We start from the raw sequence: 19,687 nt of genomic DNA, 5'->3' as shown, positions 1-19,687 counted from the left end.
GGGGAAAACCATCTTTGAAGAAGAGATTTCTTCTCCATGAGCCCCATCTGCAGCCATGCAATGATGGGAGACTGATGAGGGTGCTTTGGCTGCATCCCCTCCCTCATCCCTTGCTCCTTCCCAGGGCCCTGCGGCTTGGTAACACCTGTAAGACCCATCCTCACCCAACACTCAAGGTGGATGGAGGCCATGGGGGTTGGCACCTCCATTGCTTCCCATCCCTTAATCTTGGGTCGAGTTGGGTCAACCAGTGCCTCCAAGATTGGCTCTGGAGTAGATGCATGGAGTGACGGCGAGAGAAGGATGTAGGGCAGAGAATAAGGGCACTGAAGCCCACAGTTCAAGCCTGGGGGAGAATTCATGGCTTCCTATCCCTTCTGTACAGCTCAACACTGCACATCACCTTAAGGCATCGGAACTGCAGGCTCAGAGCTGTGTCCTCACTTCCCATTGGGGCATCTACTCCCCAAACCCCAAAGCGGTTGCCAAAAGCTCTTGGGTGGCCAAACAGGTGGAGAACCCATGGAGAAGAGAAGGACCCCCCCCCTGCACACCCCTCCCCAAACCACCTCCAGCACTTCTCACATCATTTGGATCCCAGCTCTGAAGCCAAAAGGAGGGGAAAGCTGCAAGGCCATCATCTCAGACAGGTCAAAAGAAAGTCATCATCAAAGACCCCCCCCACCCCCCCCAGATAACGCCAAAGGAAAAAAAAAAAGCCAAAATTCTTTTTAAAAAAAGGAATTTCTGGGTCTCAACGTTAAGAAACATAAAGTATTAGAATGTACCTATTAATGCTCACTATTCCAACCATCTTTTTTTTTATTCCTTTAAAGTTTTACAAAATGAATTACCGTCACTTTTTTAAACATTGTGTAATAAGAAATGAGTGTGCACAACTCTACACTTTTCTAGCATTCTGGAACTAATTCACAAATGCGAGAAAACTAAAAAAAGAAAAAGAAAAAAAAAAAAAGAAAAAAAAAGAAAAAAAAAAAGGGAAAAACAAACAAAACAAAACAAAACAAAAGAAGATGAATGTAGGTAGTCTGATGTTATAAACTATACAGGAATGAAGCGCTTGTTGCCACAGGAAGAGCAGGGATGGACCTTCCCCTGCTCCACTTTGCGTGCTAAAAGGGCCATTTTTTATTCTTTTATTATAAACACTATTAAATTCAGACTGCGTTTTTGGTTCTGGTTTTTTTTTTTTTGTGTGTTTTTTTTTTTTGTTTTTTTTTTTTCCTTTATCTGAATATACAAGAACATTCATTATCAAATGTTCGTTATCATCAATACTACAAAGAACGAGACACAAATCGCAAGAAACAATGGAAAATGTTAATAAAGCTGAAAGAATCGTCGAGTTTTGTTGTTTTTTTTCCCGTGGGGTTTTTTTTTATTTTTTTTTTTTTATTTTTTTTTTTTCCGGGTTTCTGCAGTGTTTTGTTTGTTGGATTTTTGTGTGTGTGTGGTTTTTGTTTGTTTGTTTCATTTCGTTTTTTGTTTTTTTTTGTGGGGGTTTTTCTTTTTTGGTATCGAAGTCAGGTTTGTTTTTTTTTTTTTTTTTTTTTTGTTTGTTTTTTTTCTGGGCAGAGAAAAGGAAAAAAAAAAAAAATAATTAAAAATAATTAAAAGAAAATAACCACAACACTTTTTTTGGGTAGAGGGATGGGCGGAGAGGGGATAAAACCATTTTAAAAAAAGCACAGACATAAGGAGTGCGACCGACAACGCGACCCAGAGGGACGAACCTGAGGGTGCAAAGTACCGTGGAGGAGTGAGCGCGGTGCCGTCCTCGGGGCTGTCCTTGCATGGGACCAACTCGCTCCTGGCCCTCTGCATTTCGTGCCCTGAAGCGAAGCGTGGCAGAGGCAGCCCTTCGCCTCGGGTGCTGTATGTGCTGCCTGCAGCCCGGCCCTCTCCGACTGAGGCGGCGCGGAGTCTCTCCTTTGGGCTGAACCTTTCAGGATTTGGGGCATTCGCTCCCTTTTGTTAGCAGTGGCAATCGCGCTCATCCCGTCACCCATCAGAAGCGACCAGGGAATGGACATTTCGTTGATCTGGCGGTCACCGACTGCACACTCGGGAGCCCCTATGGAAAGCCACGTCCCCACGGCGACCCCCGAGGCACCGCGAGCTGCTGGCACCAGGCTGTGGGCCACCCAGCAGAGGGGTGGAAATGTTTCTGGCAGAGCTTTAACGTGAAATGTTTGCTCTGCATCAGCCAGATTTTCAGCTTAAAGGAGCCAATGCTGGTGTGGACAGAGTGCGAGCCGTGGACGGTGAGCTCAGGTTGGGAAGCCTTAAGGTTTGTTGCCAGGTGCCCCACGCTGCCGACCGAACAAATTGCTGCCCATCACCCATGACAAGAGGCAGTGGGTGTCACTGCAATTCCCTCCTGCTGCCCAGAATCCCATTGCAGCAGGACGAAGTTCTGTTTTCACCCATCACCAGCTGTTCCTAAAGCAGATGGGAAATGCTGGGCAGAAGACCCCACAATATCTCCCAAGGCTTTAGATGCCACTTCTCAGAGTAACTCCAAGCCACGGCAGAAGGACAAACCCCAAAGGGACGTCCACTCACCTTGCAGAGCTTCACCCTCAAGCAAAGCCACTGTATGACCCACTTCCAAAGGCACCCAGAGTGCATCTAGCCTGTGGGGTCCCATGCACCAGGCAACAGTTTGGGGATGCAGAGGGGGCCACCAACCCTTTCACCAAGAAACCCACATTCTCCTTTCCCTCTGCAGCTGGTGGACCTGCAGGGGGAAGCACGAGCTAACACCATGCAATGCTCTCTGCAGAACTATCTGCTGCTGGCCTCCCTAAGTGAGAAAACTGCTCGCGTTCCATCCATCATTACTTGATCACATAAAGCACTTTGGTTACCAGCAGTGACTCACCTGCCTCTGCTTCTTGCCCTCCCCACCAGCAATGCAGAATGGTGGCCACGAGGGACCCGTGGCAGGGTTCCACCTCTCAGCACCAACGCATTTGGGAGCTGCGGCAGAGCAGGGCTGGGAGAAGAACAAGCAGTGCTGTCTGGGGGCTGGCATTGGGTTGGTTGGTACCTCCATTAAGCAGTGGGGAGCCCCCGGCTCCAGCTCCTACATACATACAGCAGGGTTGCACCACCTGCCCTCCAGCCCACAGTGCACGGGGATGGCTCCTGGAGCACAGCATGGGTGCACTCAGTGTCCAGAGCAGCCGAGGTGAGGGTGCAGCAGGGCAGAGGGCTGCCGAGACCATTTCCTACGGAGAGGTAGCGAGAGAGGAACAGGGTGAGCGGGGCTGCTTGGTGGAGAAGGAGCGAGACCCGACCCAGGTATGGTTTTGGCTCAGTGCGAGGCCATGCACTGCTTTTGGTTCGGTTGGTGTGGCGGTGGTTGTTTTTTGCTTTTCCTCCTTAAAATCCTTCTAGCTGTCAAAATACCCTTCGGTGGGGAGGTAGGGGAAGGGAGGTGTTGTGGCGGCGGCAAGGGGGGGGGAGAGCGGCTTCTACCCAGAAAAGAAAGGGAAGAGAGTATAAAGAAGTGTCCAGATTGGCTGAAAAAAGCATCCCGACGAAGAGAAGAGAAGAGAAGGAGTCTTCTTGTGTGTGCTGATTGGTTTCACCTCCAGTCTGACTGCTGCGGTGTTAGGAGAGGCCCCCTCCCCTCCCGCCCCGCCGGGGCCGGATCAGCCAGGGATGCAATTTGCTGGGAGATCAGTTGGAGGTATCAGAGTGAACGCTGCCAGGGCCTTCTGTGGGGGAGGTCACCGACGATGGGGTAGTAGCGTCTTGCCAACCTCCATTAGCCTGCAGGGATAGAGATGGGCAGCTGTCAGTCATAGCAAAACGGAGCCCCACTGCAATGTCTCTGCACACCCCAGGTCTCCATTTGCATAATGGAGTGGTGTTAGGGATGGAGGGCAAGGATCCCCTGCTCTGTCACCCCATCCCATTGTGGATACCCAAAGTACAAGAACAGCTCAGGACAGCACTGATGAAAACGTCAGGATTTGATAATTTCAAGCCTTCACAGAAATTTTGCTCTTTAAAATAAGTATGGGCTTCTGCAGAAACCCTGAACTCTGTTTTTTTACACTACAATAGGATGCTTCCCAATAGAAGAGGAAAATAGCAAACAACTAAACAAGCTTGTTTTTTGAACTTGAAACCCCTTTCTGGAACTCCACCTGGACCCAAGCGCTAGGAAAACGCAGAATAAGTGCTGCACACCAGCACACGAGGGACCTATGAGTGCAACTTGTCCACACTCCCCAGCTTCCTCAGGCTCAGTGTGCTGCACATCCATCCTGGAGCTCCCACTTGCACCATATACGCCGATCCTGACACCGCCCCAATGTCCTGCAGTGCTGTCCTACCACAGCTGGCAGCAGAGCAGTCCATCCAGAGGTGCAGCTGAGCATCCTCCTCATCCAAGAGGTCATACTGCAAAGGCAGGCAATGTTTTCCTCCCACAGCCAATGGGTGCTTTCCCACCTAAAGACCCAGATCTCCGCAGGGCAGAGCTGGCCCCCAGCTGCCATGCACGATAGCTCACAGAAGCTGCTTTTGGCTGCCGACCCCTTTGGAGAGGAGCAGATGTTGCCCCCACCTCCCCTGCTCACTCTGACATTGATTCAGTGCTCGGCTAATTAATCCACCCTGACTCCTGCCTGTGCTGAGCCAGCAGCAGCAGCCATCCCGCTTTGGATGTGCCCAGTCTGCTCTGCCTGCTCTGGCCATCCCTACACCTCCTGCTCTAGGGACATCCATCGCTGGGCCCAACGGTCCCACATGGGACCTCATGGGAGGGGGACACAGGGATGTCTGGGAGACATACGGCCTTACCCACAACCCCACATGCGCCCACTGCATCCCCACTGCACATCCTGCTTCCCAGGACGCAGCACCCACCCTTCTCCACGTCTTGGTCCACTGCAAGAGGCAGCAATTACCGTAGATTATCAGCCCCAAAATGACAGGCCGCGGAGAGAGAGACACGGAGCCAACTCCGCCGCCCAGAGACTGGCATATTCAAGTACACTTAGGACATTAATAGCAATTTACGTGCCATCAGTGAGAGAGAGCCACAATAGCGGCGCTGGCAGCCTCTTATTACGAAGCCTGTTATTTGTTGGAGTTACAAGCTATAATCACAACAGAAACTTTCAAAACCCTTATCTTCCGTGACGCACCAAATCTATTTCAGAGCCGTAATTGCTATGTCACCGGAGAGTTTGCTGCTTAATGCACTCAGATGCCATTTAGTGTTTGCAGGGTCATTACAGTGAGCAGAAGGGGGGAGAGGCGGTGGGGGCTGCTCGGAGCAGGGCTCGGTCCCTATTGTGTTGCACTATTTTTAGAGGCTTTTTCATGCTTGCCGTGGCTGAGAGGAGCGAGGGGGAACATCTTGCAGACAATGGCTGCCCTCTCTCCCTGTACCCCCACAACGCTGGGCAGCCCTTCTGGCCTCAAGATTGGGAGCCAACCTTCACTTCTGGCAGAAAAGGTGGTTCTGTGCCATGACTGTCACCTCAATCCCACGTAGTGGGAAGAAGAGATGCTGCTGGGCAGGTGCTGACCTCTGCTCCAACGGGTTTGGCCTTGAAGATACCCCACACATCACAGTCTCACATTCCCCCAGCAAGAGTAGCCCCAAACTACAGCCCAAGTGGTGGACAAGAGGGGGCCTTGTGAGGAGCCCTGCACACAGCTCTGACTTCTGCAGGGGGGACACAGCCAGACATGCAGCAATAGTCTCCAGGATGTCTCTTCAAATGTCACCTTCTGATGCCAGAGCACTGCCGTGGCCTTGGTGGTTGTCCAAGCGTAGAGCCAGGGTGATGGATTGCTGAAGTAACTGAGTTTGGGGCCGGTTTCTGCAGGTCTCACAGCATTTTTCCTCCAGCAAATCAGGCTGGCTCCCAGCCCGGCCTCCTGCATGGGGCTGATTTTCTGCCAGTTCTTCAAGGAGCTTGCAGCTTTGCACGAAGCCTGTCACCACATCCCACTGTACGTGGCCAAATCCTTGTCCCACTAGCAATAGGCCAGGAAGTCAGTTCAGCCTCCCAACAAACCAGACACTGTGTCTGACAGAGGGGAACAGGCTTCAAAGAGCCTGCAGAGAGTGGAGAGGTGCTGGCAGAGAGTTGCCCAGAGCTGTGGGTGCCCCCATCCCTGATGATGCCCAAGGGCAGGTTGGATGTGCCCCCGGGCAGCCTGCCTCACATGAACAAGGAGGTCTCACCTCCTACAGCCAGCAGGGCCACTGAAAGTCCTCACTCCCAGCTGGCAGGCGTGGATGTACAACCACTGTGCAATGGGGCACCACCATCACAATGACAAACATTGCTGTGTAAATAAGCAGAACAGCATTTTTAAATCAAAACTCCTCCACACTGACCAATTTTAAAAATAGCCTCCCGTGTTAGACTTTGCAATGATTTATGAACGAGCCTGCTCCGTTTTCTTCATTAGAGGGTTAGGGATGGAGGGCACAAAGGGCAGAAGGAAAGGAGGAGCCAGGTGTCCAAAAAGAAATTTCTGACAGGACTTTTCTTTAAGAGGACTATAAACCATTAATTAGCAGACTGATCAGAGTCGTTGCAGCAACCCAGCCTGCATTAACAGAGTGTTTACAGGCAGATCCACGGGAGCAAGTACACAGCTCCCTGTGCACATGGCAAGGAGGACACATACAGGGACATCCTCCTTCTAGATGTGGTCAATGAGAACTTGAGTCCTAACCCACCAAGGCCAAAAGAGACCTCGTGGGGATGCCCAACACCATCTCCACCTAGATGTGAGGTTGGCTGTTTTCGCTCTGCCTCAGCTATCGCTGCAGGTCACAGAGATCCAGTGGCAGGGACATGGCTGATCATCCTGCTAACGATGCACAGACAGTGCTGGGCGGGCTGTCAGCCGCTGAGCAGCTGCAACCAGCAAGACAGGCTCACAGAAGAACCACGGAGGAAATTGGGCTCTGGGTGTATTTCTGTCCTCAGCTGTCACGATGTGCACGCGTTTAAAAATTCATCTTCCACCAAGGAAGGCGAGCCCTGTGCATTGTCTCCCCTGCCAAGCTTTACAGCGGTGGAGCCGGGCAACCTGCTGCTGCCTTCCCAGACCTGACGGGCTCCAGGGATGAGTTAACCTCAGCCCCGTGCAGAGATCTTTGTGACAGGGCTCTTGACTCGGTTTCGGCTCATCTCCTTCCAGCAGCTCCCAGGGATGCTTGGGTTAGGCAGGGATTGCAGCTCTCTGCGTTGCTGGCAGCTTTCCTCTGCATCCCGCTTCATTTCTGCACCATTAAAGGGGTTGAGGAGAGGCAGGGAAAATGTGCCCACTGCTCTGGCTATGATACAGCCCCTGCCTATATGGACCAACACCAGCACCTATGGGACCCAGCACCAGCACATCCCGGAAGGCAGCCAGGCTGCAGGGGTGGCAGATCACTCAGCTGGGGGCTGCCAAACGCTTTGGGATCTGCATGGATGAGAAGACATGATATCACAAGCAAAGGGTCTGGGGAAAGAACGGCAACCCAGAAGTGCTTCCTAAACCTTCTAATCTCTTCTAGACTGGCTCCAGATACTATTGGGAAAACACGCTAGCTAGATAAGGAGTCTCCCCCGAACTGGGTGGATTGCCTACCCACTTGCCTCCCTGCCTGTGCCTGTCTCTGACCCTCATCCTTCATAAGCCTGACCTTTTTAAGCAACTTTGGGTTCCTGCCCTCCTAGAAACGATCCAACACCACATGCCACTCATCTTGGGTCACTATTTGGGAAGCTGCTGCCATCAGCTCATCAACTCCCAGTGCTGCTCCCATTATGACCACCACTGGCTGCCAGAAATACCAGTCCATCCACTGATGTCCTATGTGGCTTTCAAGTTTGCACTCCTCCTTTCTTCTCCCCTCTCCTCTTGTCCCCCTCCCTGCCTTGTAATCCCCATCAGCAACCCTCCCCCCAAATTTTGGCTTAACCCAGCCCACTGTTATTTTCCAAGCCAACTGCAACCATAATCAGCTCAGCCTCTTTCCTTGGGGGTATTTTAATTTATACAAAAGTATCATCTCTTATCATGATCAGCCTCCGATTCATTTACTCTTCAAGTATTAAAAAGCCAGAAAGGGAATAAATTCAGCGCACAGAGAAATTAATGCGGAACGATAGGCTCTTTCATGTGGCATTTCCAAGCACCGTTTTTGCAACGGGCTTATGTAATGAGACATAATTATCTGCACATGTTCAATTACATTACTTCACAAATCCTCCCTGGCTCTGCCTCGTGACGTCAAGCTGCCTGCTAAGCCCCGGCACCCGGTGGAGCGGGGAGGGCAGCCCCCATTCGGCAGCCCCTTCCTCCTCCACCCCCGGGGTCTGCCCATGTCAGTGGCGGTCTTTCAGACACCAAGGGCCCCAAGTTGGTCAGATGCAAGGTGCCAAATGGCAAAGACTCCTTGGAGAGCGGTCTCCTTGGAGGGTGAAGGGACTCAAAGGGAGATGCGGCAGGGCGAGGTGCCCCGTGGTTGGCAGCTGAGGCCATGTTCTCCCGTCCCTGAATGAAAGGCAGAGGCAGGGAAGGGCTGGAGGCTGTGAGGAAGCTCTTTTAATGCCTCCTCATGTATCACGTCTCCATCTCAGCGCCTTTGTTTCAAACTGACAGGAAGCCACAGACGCTGGCTGGCAGAGCTGGAGCTCCCTGGGCATCCCTTGGCCGCCTCGCTGCAGGCGGCATTTTGCTGGAGCAGCCTATGCTGCCACTGGCCCAAGCCCAAAGCCAAGGTTGGGCCTGACCCCCTCCCCCCAAAGACAATACTCTCTCAGTCTTCCAGTCAGCAACATAGGCAGCAAAACACAACATGGCACCCACCACTTCCCTGCACAGCCCAAGACTGCCCCACCTCAACCTTCATCCTCCTCATCACCCAACGGGATTATGGTGCATGCTGACCACGGGCCACAGCCATCCTCCTCCCCTCGCCAGCCTGGCCACCACCACCACCACCACCACCCACTCCAGGAGCACAGCCTCCTTTTCCAGGCTGCCCTCTTCTCCCAGCTTGCTGTCACCACCGCTGAGATGGTGGACGATTGATCTGAGAAATGAAGTTGGATTGCTGTCCCGAATCTACACTCGGTTCTCCTTGTGTGTGTCTGATCGATTTCACCCTGTACGACACAGCTTGTCGCTACGAATTTTCATGCTAGTCAGAACCCGCCAGCGCACCCAAGAACAAGGAGAAGATGCTCCAAAGCCCTCCCTCCCCCCTGCATCCTCCCCCAGTTCGGTTGGGCGAGGTTTTCTTGGGTTGCGCTTGTTTTTTTTCCCCTTTTCCTTCTATTTATGACCATTACCGCCGTCAACCCCATCATCGCTGTGCTTTCAGCCCCCTCCCGCCCACCCAGCCCGGCTTCAGATGCTGGCCAGGGTTGGGTTATTTTTAGGTGGCCGCTGCAGGATTCTGCCATCAGCCTCATCGGCGTGGAGCCATCTCTGGGTTAGGGCGCTCGTGGTGACATTCCCCACCGCGGTTACGCGAGGTGTCACCTGTTTAGCAGTTCCTCTCAGCCGAACGCATGTGGCCGCAGGTGCCACGCGAACACTGATCGGCTCTGACAGTCCTAGACGCCAGCTGCCTGCACAGAGCCTGCCCAGTCGCCACTTTTTTCGTGGGCAAAGCTCTGCCGTTGGCGTGACCGATACAGAAGCAATAAACTAGGTGACCGTAAAAGCAAAGACAAGTCCTACTAAGTGGCATTCTGAGCCCTATGGCTTTGAAATAATTGGTAGTGAGAGAACAAAAATGAAAGGGAGGGAAAAAAATAAAACAAGAACCCAAGCCTATTTTTTTTTTCTTACACTGATGCCCTGCGGACTATACATCTGACTTGCTGCGAGTCCGTCACTGTATCCTCCTGTCTGGCTGATAACATGGCGAAGGGTATCCACCTAAACAGACCAACGACAACAAAGACACAAATTAGAGTGAATGAAAGGTTAGTGGGCAAAGCCGCTTCGGTTCATCTTTGGCACGGTAGAATAAACAGTAATAGTAATAGCACTGATAAAGATATGTATTTAAAGAGGGGGGGGGGGAAAGAACCGTGGTTGGACTCATGGTGAGAGTCAAGTCGGAGGAGCGCTCCCTTGCCTCCCCAATGGCCCACCCCCATCACACTCTTGGTGGCCCCAAGCCCTTAGACACCAAGAGCGGAGAGGGAGAACAGCGTGGCAAGCACAAGCTGGCACCTCCTGGGGCACATCACTGGGGCCAACTTCAGCATCGTGCCCAAGGACCCACAGTCTTACTCATCCCCTTCCACCCTTTGAGCTCACATCAGTGGAAGGAGATCTTTGGAGCTGGGTGAAGACAGCTCCTCCTTCCATTTTGGAGGGCCCAGAGAATATACCTACCATGGCAAGGCACCGTCAGCTCTCCTCTAAGTGCCTCGCTCCTCTCCCTTTACTGCTCAGCCCAGACCCTGGCAGCAGTACGCACAGTGATGTGCATCTCTGTGTCCAGCACTGCAAGGGGAGTGACTTGGGCTTTAGAAAGCTCTCCTTGCCCAATGTGAACATGTCAAACTGGCTGTCATCTCTCAACACAGAGCCTTAGACACCAGAGAGAAGACTCATGGCATATCTGGACATCAGGTAGGAAGGGGAAGATCTAAGTGAGCTATTGGCTATTTTAAATTCTTTCTTCTTCAAGCATAGGTTGATGTTTCAGTAACGCTGCTCAAAGCTCCCTCACTCTGTCTTGCTGGTGTGTACATGGGCAGTGTGAGTGCCTGCGCTTTGGGAATATGGGGAGACCATGAGGGGTGACTTTTAGTTTAAAAAAAAAGTGAAAAAAAAAACAAAAACCCTAGCTGTGTATTTGAACATTTCTCGCCTTGCAGCAGACACCTGGTTTGGCATCAAAGGAGTAAGTGGAAGCCATGTAAAACGAGACACCGGTCCAGACATCTGACCCCTTCCCTTGGAAGAATAAAGCATGCGGAACCTAAATCTCATCTGCTTTTGTTTGAGTACATGCCTGTTCTCCTAAACCTCCTTTCCTCCTGTTACGACTATCAAGCCAGAGCCAAATGCATTCACAAAGTGTGGGCAAGTCTCCTCAAGACCATGGTTGATTTGGTTGGGTGTTCGCTTTTGGTTTCTTTCTGATTGATTTTTTGGGTGGTTGTTGCCTTTGCTTTTTTTTTTTTTTTTGGTTGGTTGGTTGTTTTTTTGGTTTGCTTTACTTTTTTATAAGCGTTGGTTGGTTCTTTTGTGCTGGTTGAGATTTGCTCTTTTCGGACGGGAGGGAGAAGTGCCAATACAATCAAAGGCTCCTCCAACACTAATGCATTCACTGGCAGTACATCGGATGGGTCCCTACCTGTGACTGCACGTTGGCTCCAACCTGGGCCCCTTGGTAAGAATCCCCATTGAGAGACTGCACGCTCATGAACAAATCTCCAGAGTTTGACATGTTAAAAGAACTGGAAGAACCTGGAAAGGAAAGAGTGAGGCACCTGAATCACAGAAAGGAAAAAGATCCACCCCATGACTCTCAGCCAAGAGGAAGGAACAACATGCAAAGCAACCACAAAAACAAAACACACAATCAGGTTAGTAGTATGAAGAACAGAGCAAGCAAAAAAAAAAAAAAGGATGCACTCTTGAGGTTATTCAAAGCCACATGTTGTTACAGCTCAATGCCAAGAACTTTCTTCAACAGCTCCTCAGCTGGAGGAAGGATTCTTCATGCTCTGGACTAAGATGAACAAAACCCAGCCTGGAGGACTCAAGACAGCCCTTTCTTTCATTTCTGGCCATCAAAATCCTTCAGGCAGCTTCGCAGATCTCGATTTTTGGAGATGTCTACCCGGCAGATTGCACCAGAGAACAGAATTACCCAAAGAACGCTTCACTATCAAAAGCAGAAGCCACTTCAGCACGGATAACTGGGCCCATGCTGCTGCTGTCTCTGAGAAGCTCAGCTCAGTGCAGGTAAGTCTAGGCCATGCACCCTTACGGGGCCTTTCTGCCGGGTGACCACATCCAAGCACCACCCCTTTCCATGCCCAGAGCTCCCTTGAGGAAGCTATGCATGGTCTGCCTTCAGGACATCAGGATCCATCCCAGGGTGAGCACAACGCACCAGGAGCGAAGGTTCACAAAAATGTGAAGGCACCTGGGCCAGGCTCCCAGTAATGATCTTGTTGACAACCTTCTTTCATCTCAGTGGGCTGTGAGAGGACCTGGGTGTCCCAGCCCCATGGGGCCAGCTGTCCCAGAACAACAAGCTCTGTAAGCAAATCCCCACTGCATGCACCAGTCGCCAGTGTTACGCTCAAAAACGATAATAGTGAGGACAACTGGGTGGGATCAGGAAAAAAAAACAACCAACAGATGATAAGGAAAAATAAAAAAGGTCCTGCTTCCAGCTTTGAGATATCTGAGCACCTCCTTGACTACCAAACAGGAGAAACAAACCTAATGTGCAACTGGAAGGCAGGTGAGGAGGGAAGGGGGTTAAAAATAAATAAAAAGGTTTTATGGGATTATTTCAGAACTCATCGTGCAGATCAGCGCGTTAAGTGTGAGACAGCTCAACGTGCAAGGTTTGGTTATATACATGACGTTAGCCTTGGAAAGGAGAGACTTCAGGGGCCCAGGTCAGCTCTGCTTTCAGCTCCAACCCAAAATACGCTCTCATCATCTCCGCTGCTGCTTCCAGCTTGGAAGATTGGCAACCACAGTCCTGCTGGAACTGCCCAACTATGGCTCATGTGTGTGCTCTGAGAAATGTCCAACAATTCCCATCTCCTGCTGGAGAGGAGAAGGAAGAAACCCTCTTGGCAGTGCCCAGGCTCTGCCCTGGAGATGAGCCAGGAAGGAACCAGATGGAAGCCAACATCAAGAAGGCTCAGGGAGCAAGTCCACAAGTAGGAGGTCTAAGTTGGAGAGTTCACGTTCACGACACCTTCCTGCAAAAAACCTTACTCTTCACACATGGCCCTTTAATCAGGAGTACACACGGTGGAGCAACCCACCAATGCTGTGTGAAGTAAGCAGCACTAGGTGGCAGGGCTGCAGCCAGCGCCTCCCTGCTCAGCTGGTACCCAGCTCCTGTCGCCTCCCCACCTCTCAGGTTCTAAAGGCAAAAAGCTATGGATGTCAACTAGGAGACTGAGGATATCCCCCACTGACACCACTCAACACAAAGCATGAGGATGGACACTTATGTACAAAAAACTGCTTCCTACTGGCTTTTCTGAATGATCACTTTGACTACCAGCATAAAGCCCAGAGCAGTGTGATGGCTTTTGTGCTCCCACAGTGGCTGGGAACCAAAGGATTTTGCAGTTAACCCTCACAAGAAGCAGAGAATATTCTGCAGTTATTTTAAGGTGAGCGAAACCCTTCAAGACGACACAAGCAATCAGTGTCAGAGCTGGAAAGAGGACTTGGGAAACCCTGACAGGACTCCACCATCACTCTACCCCCAAGCAGAGCAGCATTCCAGCTTTCCCTACCAAAACAAGATAATAATAATAATAATAATAACAACGATAATAATAACAAAAATATCATAAACGTTATCTGGTCTTTATGGAAATTTAACAAACCTGCCCCTTAAAACTGAGACTGGGAGGGAGGAAATAAAAATAAACAATCACAAACTCTAGTTCTGTAGAGCACCGGTGTCTTGGAAACCATGAGGAGTGCTGGAGATGTCACTTACAAGATATACACTGCTATCGGCACAGGGTATTTTTACAATATATGTGCATATCTAAACGGCAAATATGTCTTGCTGCTGATGTGGATGCAAAGATAAATATGCGCATACCAATGGCCCGCATGTATGGATGCATTTGTATCAGAGCCGTAATTGCAGAGAGCCCTTTCAGCTGCTACTCTGCTGTTTCAGCACTCTGCTGCCTATGTGCTAGCCATGTATGAAAATTACAATGGCCCAAAGCCTCAGAGACACAGCTACGAGGGACTGATGTGCTGGGGTGGAAAAGGAGGGGGAGGAATGCAAAGAGTCCTCAAAATCAAGACACTGGTATCCTTCACAGAAACAAGTCTTGTCTGTCTGCTGGAGGATGCTCCATCCTTAATCTGATCTGTCCCTCTGAAAGGCTCCGTTGGAAACACACCACAGCGGTCATAGTTTGACACAGAACTCCTTGAGAAGTGAAATGTAATAACCACCTTTGAGCTTGTGGACCCACAATGAAAGGTCTCTGAACTTGGCACATGTAAGTCCCTTGATGCTTCCATGCACAGACAAAAGAAAACGGGAAGAAACATTTGTAGTAGTGTGAAGCAACGGTCCATCTTCAGCATCCACACATCTTATCAAACTCAAGTCTAATCACCATCATTCCTTAGTGGCGAGTTCCCATCAGAAGACCAGCTTCAGAAAAAGTGGTGGCAATGCTTAAAAAGAAACGAGCTTTGGCACTCAGATCTTGCCACTGGGTGAAAACCTACATCAAAGCAATACCAACAATGAGATCTCTTCCACTTCTCACATTTATATGCTGCTTATTCCTACCACCTACCACCAATGAGACAAATCTAGTATCCTGAACCACTGAAATCAACTTTGGTCGTGTACATGAGATTCCTAATTAAAGTCAATGGCTGCGACCTATATGCATCAGGAAAATTTGATTTAAAGTAACTTTTCCTTGTGTTTCTACCATGGCCAAAGATAAGGGAAGAAGATGATGGACCATGCAGCAGCTCAGGTGGACAACGTCTCTTAATCTGACACAAGTTCTAAAAGCAAACATAATAAGCCTGGGCTGGTCCTGCAGGACACCTGCTGTTCTTTTTCACTTGCCAAATGACACTGAAGACAGTGAGACCACGACGAGCATGGTTTCTTTGCTCACTCTGGCATCCCACAAAAAGCAACTGCCACAAACAAATGGGGGAAGGCAGAGAAGATACAGCCATCAGGCTCGTGCCTGATGAAGCATATTTCCAAATCCTGTCCATCAGCAGCTGTGCATGAAGATTTTTACAAAATGAAAGGATGAGCAGGTAAAATAATAATAATAATAATAATAATAATAAAAAGTTTAGGATAATTTTGGCTGCTCTGCATGGAAGATTTCACTGAATGTCATCACCCATGTGCAGTCCTCCAGGACTCTGGTTGGCAAAAGGGTCAGTCCACATAAAATAACTCTCATTTGCCACATGGTTTTTGTGCTGAGATTGTCCATACAATCAAAGTGAGGACGGGGAGTTGTTAGCCCAAATGAGCCAGACATCTCAGCTTATTTGAACATCTGGCTGATAAAACCCAACTGCGTGTATTCAGGATGAAAAGGTGTTTGACATTCAGGCCTGGGTGACTGAGGGTGGGGGACCCTGTGCTGAAGGTGCCAGATGGCCAGCCAGATGCAGTCCTTGCCCTTGTCAATGTGTGGCCAATCTCTTTGACTGACTGTAGCCATTCACCGAGCTCCGGTAACATGGCTGTCAATGCAGAGAACAGATGGGTCTGCACAGCCACAGCAGAAATGAATTTAGCTCCTGTCCCAGGTCCCAGCACATCCAGTTCCACCTCCTCTTCCAACATCATGGCCCTCCAGGGGCTACATTGCTGGTTGCTGCCTCCTTCTCATGACCTGTCCTCTGTCTGCTCCCCTTGTTTCCATGTGCCCTGTCATGTATTTAAACCAGAGGACCCTACAAATCACCAAATCTAGTCTTTGTTCAGGCTCCTTCCTCACCAAAATCCCTGCCACTGATCTGTAAACAGAAAAAAGACTGTGGTATTAAAGGAGAGCTTTCATCCACCTTAGTCCTTCATCTCTTCATGCACTTCCACATTCCTCCCAGGGCAATGCAGCACACCTGGATGGCTCAAAATCCTTGGCACCATCCTCAAGTCTTTGATAGCAACTTCAGACCGAGCATGTACAGGTGTGCTTTTGGCTGTCAGCACCTACAGCACAACCTGAAGAAGGGAAGGTCATTCGACTTCAGATGCCACTGGGACACACCTCTGCCCTACAACATGACAGTATAGGGATGCCTGGCTGAGCAGGGGAAATCTCAACCTGGGGTGCCACTGCTGGAGATGAAGTCCCAAGGCCCTTCCATCTGTCTTCTCAAGAGAGGACATAAGGACATCCAATTCCACTGTCCCTGCAAGCTTCCCTAGAGACTGGGCTGTAGGTCTCCCTGCTCTGCCACTGCTGCAGCATACAGGGAAAGTGGTGGCTCAGAAACAGTTTGATTCCAGCACGGCAAGGACCTTCAAAGTGCAGGAGCTCATGTGCATCAACAAGCTGCTTTAGCACTGCCTTAGCATGGGAAAAGGGGTTGGTGTTCCTGGGGAGTGGAAAAGGGAGCAAGAAAGAGGACCCAGGAGCTCATTTCTTACATGTTAATAACAAGACTGTTTGTCCTTCCTTGAAAGCACTGTTATCCAGGGAATATCTCAGCCGTTTACTGCAGGGTACCGGCCAATCTATCACTGAAACAGCCATGCTACTGCCTGTGGGGACGTCAAAGAACAGACTCACGCTGGAGCACTATTTAACAGGGCAGGCACTGGGGAAATGCCTACATCCAACAGCCATTTCCAAACCTATTTGAGTCATCTGAAGCTGCTCCCTTGCCCTTCCACACCTTTGGGTCTGACTCCAGTTGAAAAAGGCAGGACAGGAGGAGAGCTGTGCCTTGAGGACCCAAGCTGTGTGTGCAGGGCAGCAGGTAACCATCCTCCAAGCACACACAGTTCTGCTCTCTGTCCTCCAGGCTTCCCTACAGCTGGGCCTTAGCCATTTGAGCAGGTAGTAAGGATGACATTTTTCAAACTGCATTTACATCTTCTGCAGTTACAGCAATGGAAGGAAAAGGAAAAACAAAAACAAACAAAAAAACCCACACTGCTGGTTTTCCCTTTGTCTGGGCTCTGCTTTCTCTGCCTCCCCAGACCTCCAGATCTGGGGGTGCAGTTCCCCTGATACCTTCTACTGTGTAGATACTGCATTTGCTATGTGAGCACATGTCCCAGTAGCAACCAGCGTCTGCATGGTGTATGAGTGATGGGCTGCCCAAGCTACAAAGAAAAGATGCACATGGACATTTGTCTGGATAAGAGCGTGGCACCCACTAAATTGCCCTTTTTTGTTCTTTTTCATCAGGTTTCAGTTTTCCATCGCTCCTGGGAGCTGGGCATAACCAGAACAGAGCATACCAACCACAGCCTGGCATGGTTTTGTAGTCAGCCACTACAGTGAGCATCGTTCTCTAGCGGAGGAGTTGAAATCTGGGCAAAGTGCTCTGTGCCTTTGACCCTCAAAACAAACAGATGGAAACCACAGCAAATGGGCAGGAAAGGGGGAACGGGAAGGGAACAAAGTGACCCACAGGTCTCCCTGGGTCATCCTGACACAAAGGGAAAATAAAATTCACACAGAGCACACTCTTGCAGGTGATCCAGACATCATCGTGTAAGCAATCAAAGGTAACCACAACAGAAAGAAAAGCAACGGACAGAGATCTGCCCCAAACAGCTCCCAAATGGCATGAGTTCACACATCCCAGAATGTTGGGCTTTATTAACGAGGGCCACTCATGCTTTCTGCCCCCAGTGAAATGGAACAATTGGAACAAGGATTTTTTTCTCCTTTTTTTCCCTTTTTTTTCCCCTCTTCCCAAAGAGTTAACAAACCCAGCATTTTTTTTTTTCCTGGTCATTTTTCTGCTTTTGTGCCTGTGCATAGAACCCAACACATCGCTGTCACTCACATGGTCTGATCACATTGCTTTTCAAATGAGAACCAGAACAGAGAAGGGGAACCAAGTAGAAAGCTTAAACAAATCCCCCCACACCCTCCCAAAACAACCCCAAAAACCAAACCCATCTGTCTTTTTCCTTTTCAAGACCACAAAAGTGAGCCAACCAAAACCAGAAAATAAAAACTGAAATAACCCAAAGGAGAAATCGAGAGAGAGATTAGAGGGAGGGGGGCAAACAAACGGAAAACCAAACATTAACAACCCAAAATAAAATAAAACAAAACTAACCAGCTGAATTGGGAGTTGAGGGTGAGTTAGCCTGGCTTCCATGGGCTGACACATTGGTAGCCGTGACAGCCGTTTTGGCAGCATAAATATTGGCTTCCTCTTGAAATTTACCTATGTTCTTCTTGTACCGGATTCTCTTATTTCCAAACCAGTTTGATACCTAGAGTGAGTTTAAGAAAAGACAAAAACATTAACGTTTCTGCTCTGGAAAGAGTGCCTGGGTGAGGACACTGGATTAGCTGAAGTTAAACAGTGCATCGTAATTGTTTTTTTCCCCATTTGTTCAGCCATGGGAGGGAGCACCTTCTACCTACAACAACCCCCTGAAAGACAGTGGGGACACTTGAGAACAGAGGGTTTGTGTGGGTCCATCTGGTGCCTTCAGAACAGGGCTGTGTGCCTGTCCCTGTGTGCAGAGCACGGACTGCCTGAAGACCTAACTTTGGTCCCAGGGTACAAGTGTGTCCCTTGGAGGTGGCTGAAAATGATGGGCTGGATGTAAAGGCAGAGAGAAGCAGTGCAGTTGTGCTCCTTTCTGTCCTGGAGAGAGCTGCCTACAGGAATGTAACATGACAGCAAAAAGATCCAAGGAGGGATGTGAGCAGGCAATCCTTAAAGCTCAGCGATGTGACATGGTGGGCTCAGTGGTACGAACGCCTTGAAGAACAGTCACTGGGCCATCCTGTCTGGTGACTAGACAAACATCCCAAAGTTTGCAGATTCAGCACAGCAATGGGAAGCTCTGAGTCTGAGAAATAGGGCTGTAGCACCCTGCCAGGGCTGCTTCTCCAGCGAAAAGGTTAGGGAACCTCCAGAACCACACAGTGTTCCCCAAATCCCTGTCAGTGCCTTGCTGACATAATCTTGTTCACTTGTGGCAGCTTCGTTGTAGCCAACAATTTCAGAGATGTAGGGAAGATTCAGCCTAGGGTTTGGGATGCAGCTCCCAGCTTCTTCTTTAGCAACATGGAGAACTGGGGGGATGTCTTCCTATGTGCAGGTGTCTAAGCAGAGACTTGCAGTCGCTCCTGACCTTGCTTTAGGAAGCTCAATAGGATGATGGAGATGCACAAAGGCCAGGGGACGCTGTAATTCTCCAACAGAAGTTCCTCCTGGGGTTGCCTGGAGCTGACATCTTGAGCTGGGACTCAACAGATCAGCCTCTTTCATGGGACTCCTCTGCTTGCTGGTCATCAGTCCCCCTTCCGCAAATAGACTGCCCCGATGCCAAGTCAGAAAGGATAAGGCTGGATGTTAATTCTGGGAAGCTCACTGCTTTTTCCTCATCTTATGGAAATTGTTTTGACTTGAGCATTGATAACTGAAAATTTTCAAGATTTATTCCTCTGACGTTTTCTGTCTGGAGTGCTCACAGACAGCTCAGCAGCTTCTATAGAAAAGCAGCTTCATCCACCAATTTACCCGGTACTGAATTGCACCTACTGCTGCCATGTAGGAGGAAAAGGAAAATGTACAACGCAGAGACTCTAGGGAGGCAAAAAGCAATAACTCAGATCAGCACCCAAGCCAGATCTGGGACTGAATACTCAATGGCACTGGGAGCAGGCACAGTTTGTTAAGAGCTCCATTCCACTTCTCAGTCCAGCTTTCTCATTAATGGCAATGTGCT

The 19,687-nt window shown here is 49.8% G+C and overlaps 1 protein-coding gene across 4 annotated transcripts in view; it reads right to left on the bottom strand.

Moving 5' to 3' along the window:
• Window positions 1–1,583: 1,583 nt before the first annotated feature.
• PBX1 (PBX homeobox 1) overlaps window positions 1,584–19,687 on the bottom strand; it is a 107,101-nt gene continuing 88,997 nt past the window's right edge. For 3 of the 4 annotated variants that reach the window (XM_042873146.1, XM_042873148.1, XM_042873147.1), the window contains 4 exons: window positions 18,058–18,217; window positions 11,384–11,496; window positions 9,859–9,948; window positions 1,584–3,801 (listed from right to left, as the gene is read on the bottom strand). In XM_042873146.1, the coding sequence (XP_042729080.1) occupies window positions 3,709–3,801; window positions 9,859–9,948; window positions 11,384–11,496; window positions 18,058–18,217 (456 nt within the window). In that variant the 3' untranslated portion in view covers window positions 1,584–3,708. The remainder of the gene's footprint in view (window positions 3,802–9,858; window positions 9,949–11,383; window positions 11,497–18,057; window positions 18,218–19,687) is intronic. The other variant, XM_042873149.1, reaches the window with a different exon arrangement.

This window comes from Lagopus leucura, unplaced genomic scaffold (genome assembly GCF_019238085.1).
Source record: "Lagopus leucura isolate 7727_CA_CO unplaced genomic scaffold, USGS_WTPT01 Super-Scaffold_100009, whole genome shotgun sequence".
Lineage (NCBI taxonomy): Eukaryota > Metazoa > Chordata > Aves > Galliformes > Phasianidae > Lagopus > Lagopus leucura.
The sequence above is the reverse complement of the archived record's forward strand: the minus strand, read 5'-3'. Positions and strand labels throughout refer to the sequence as shown.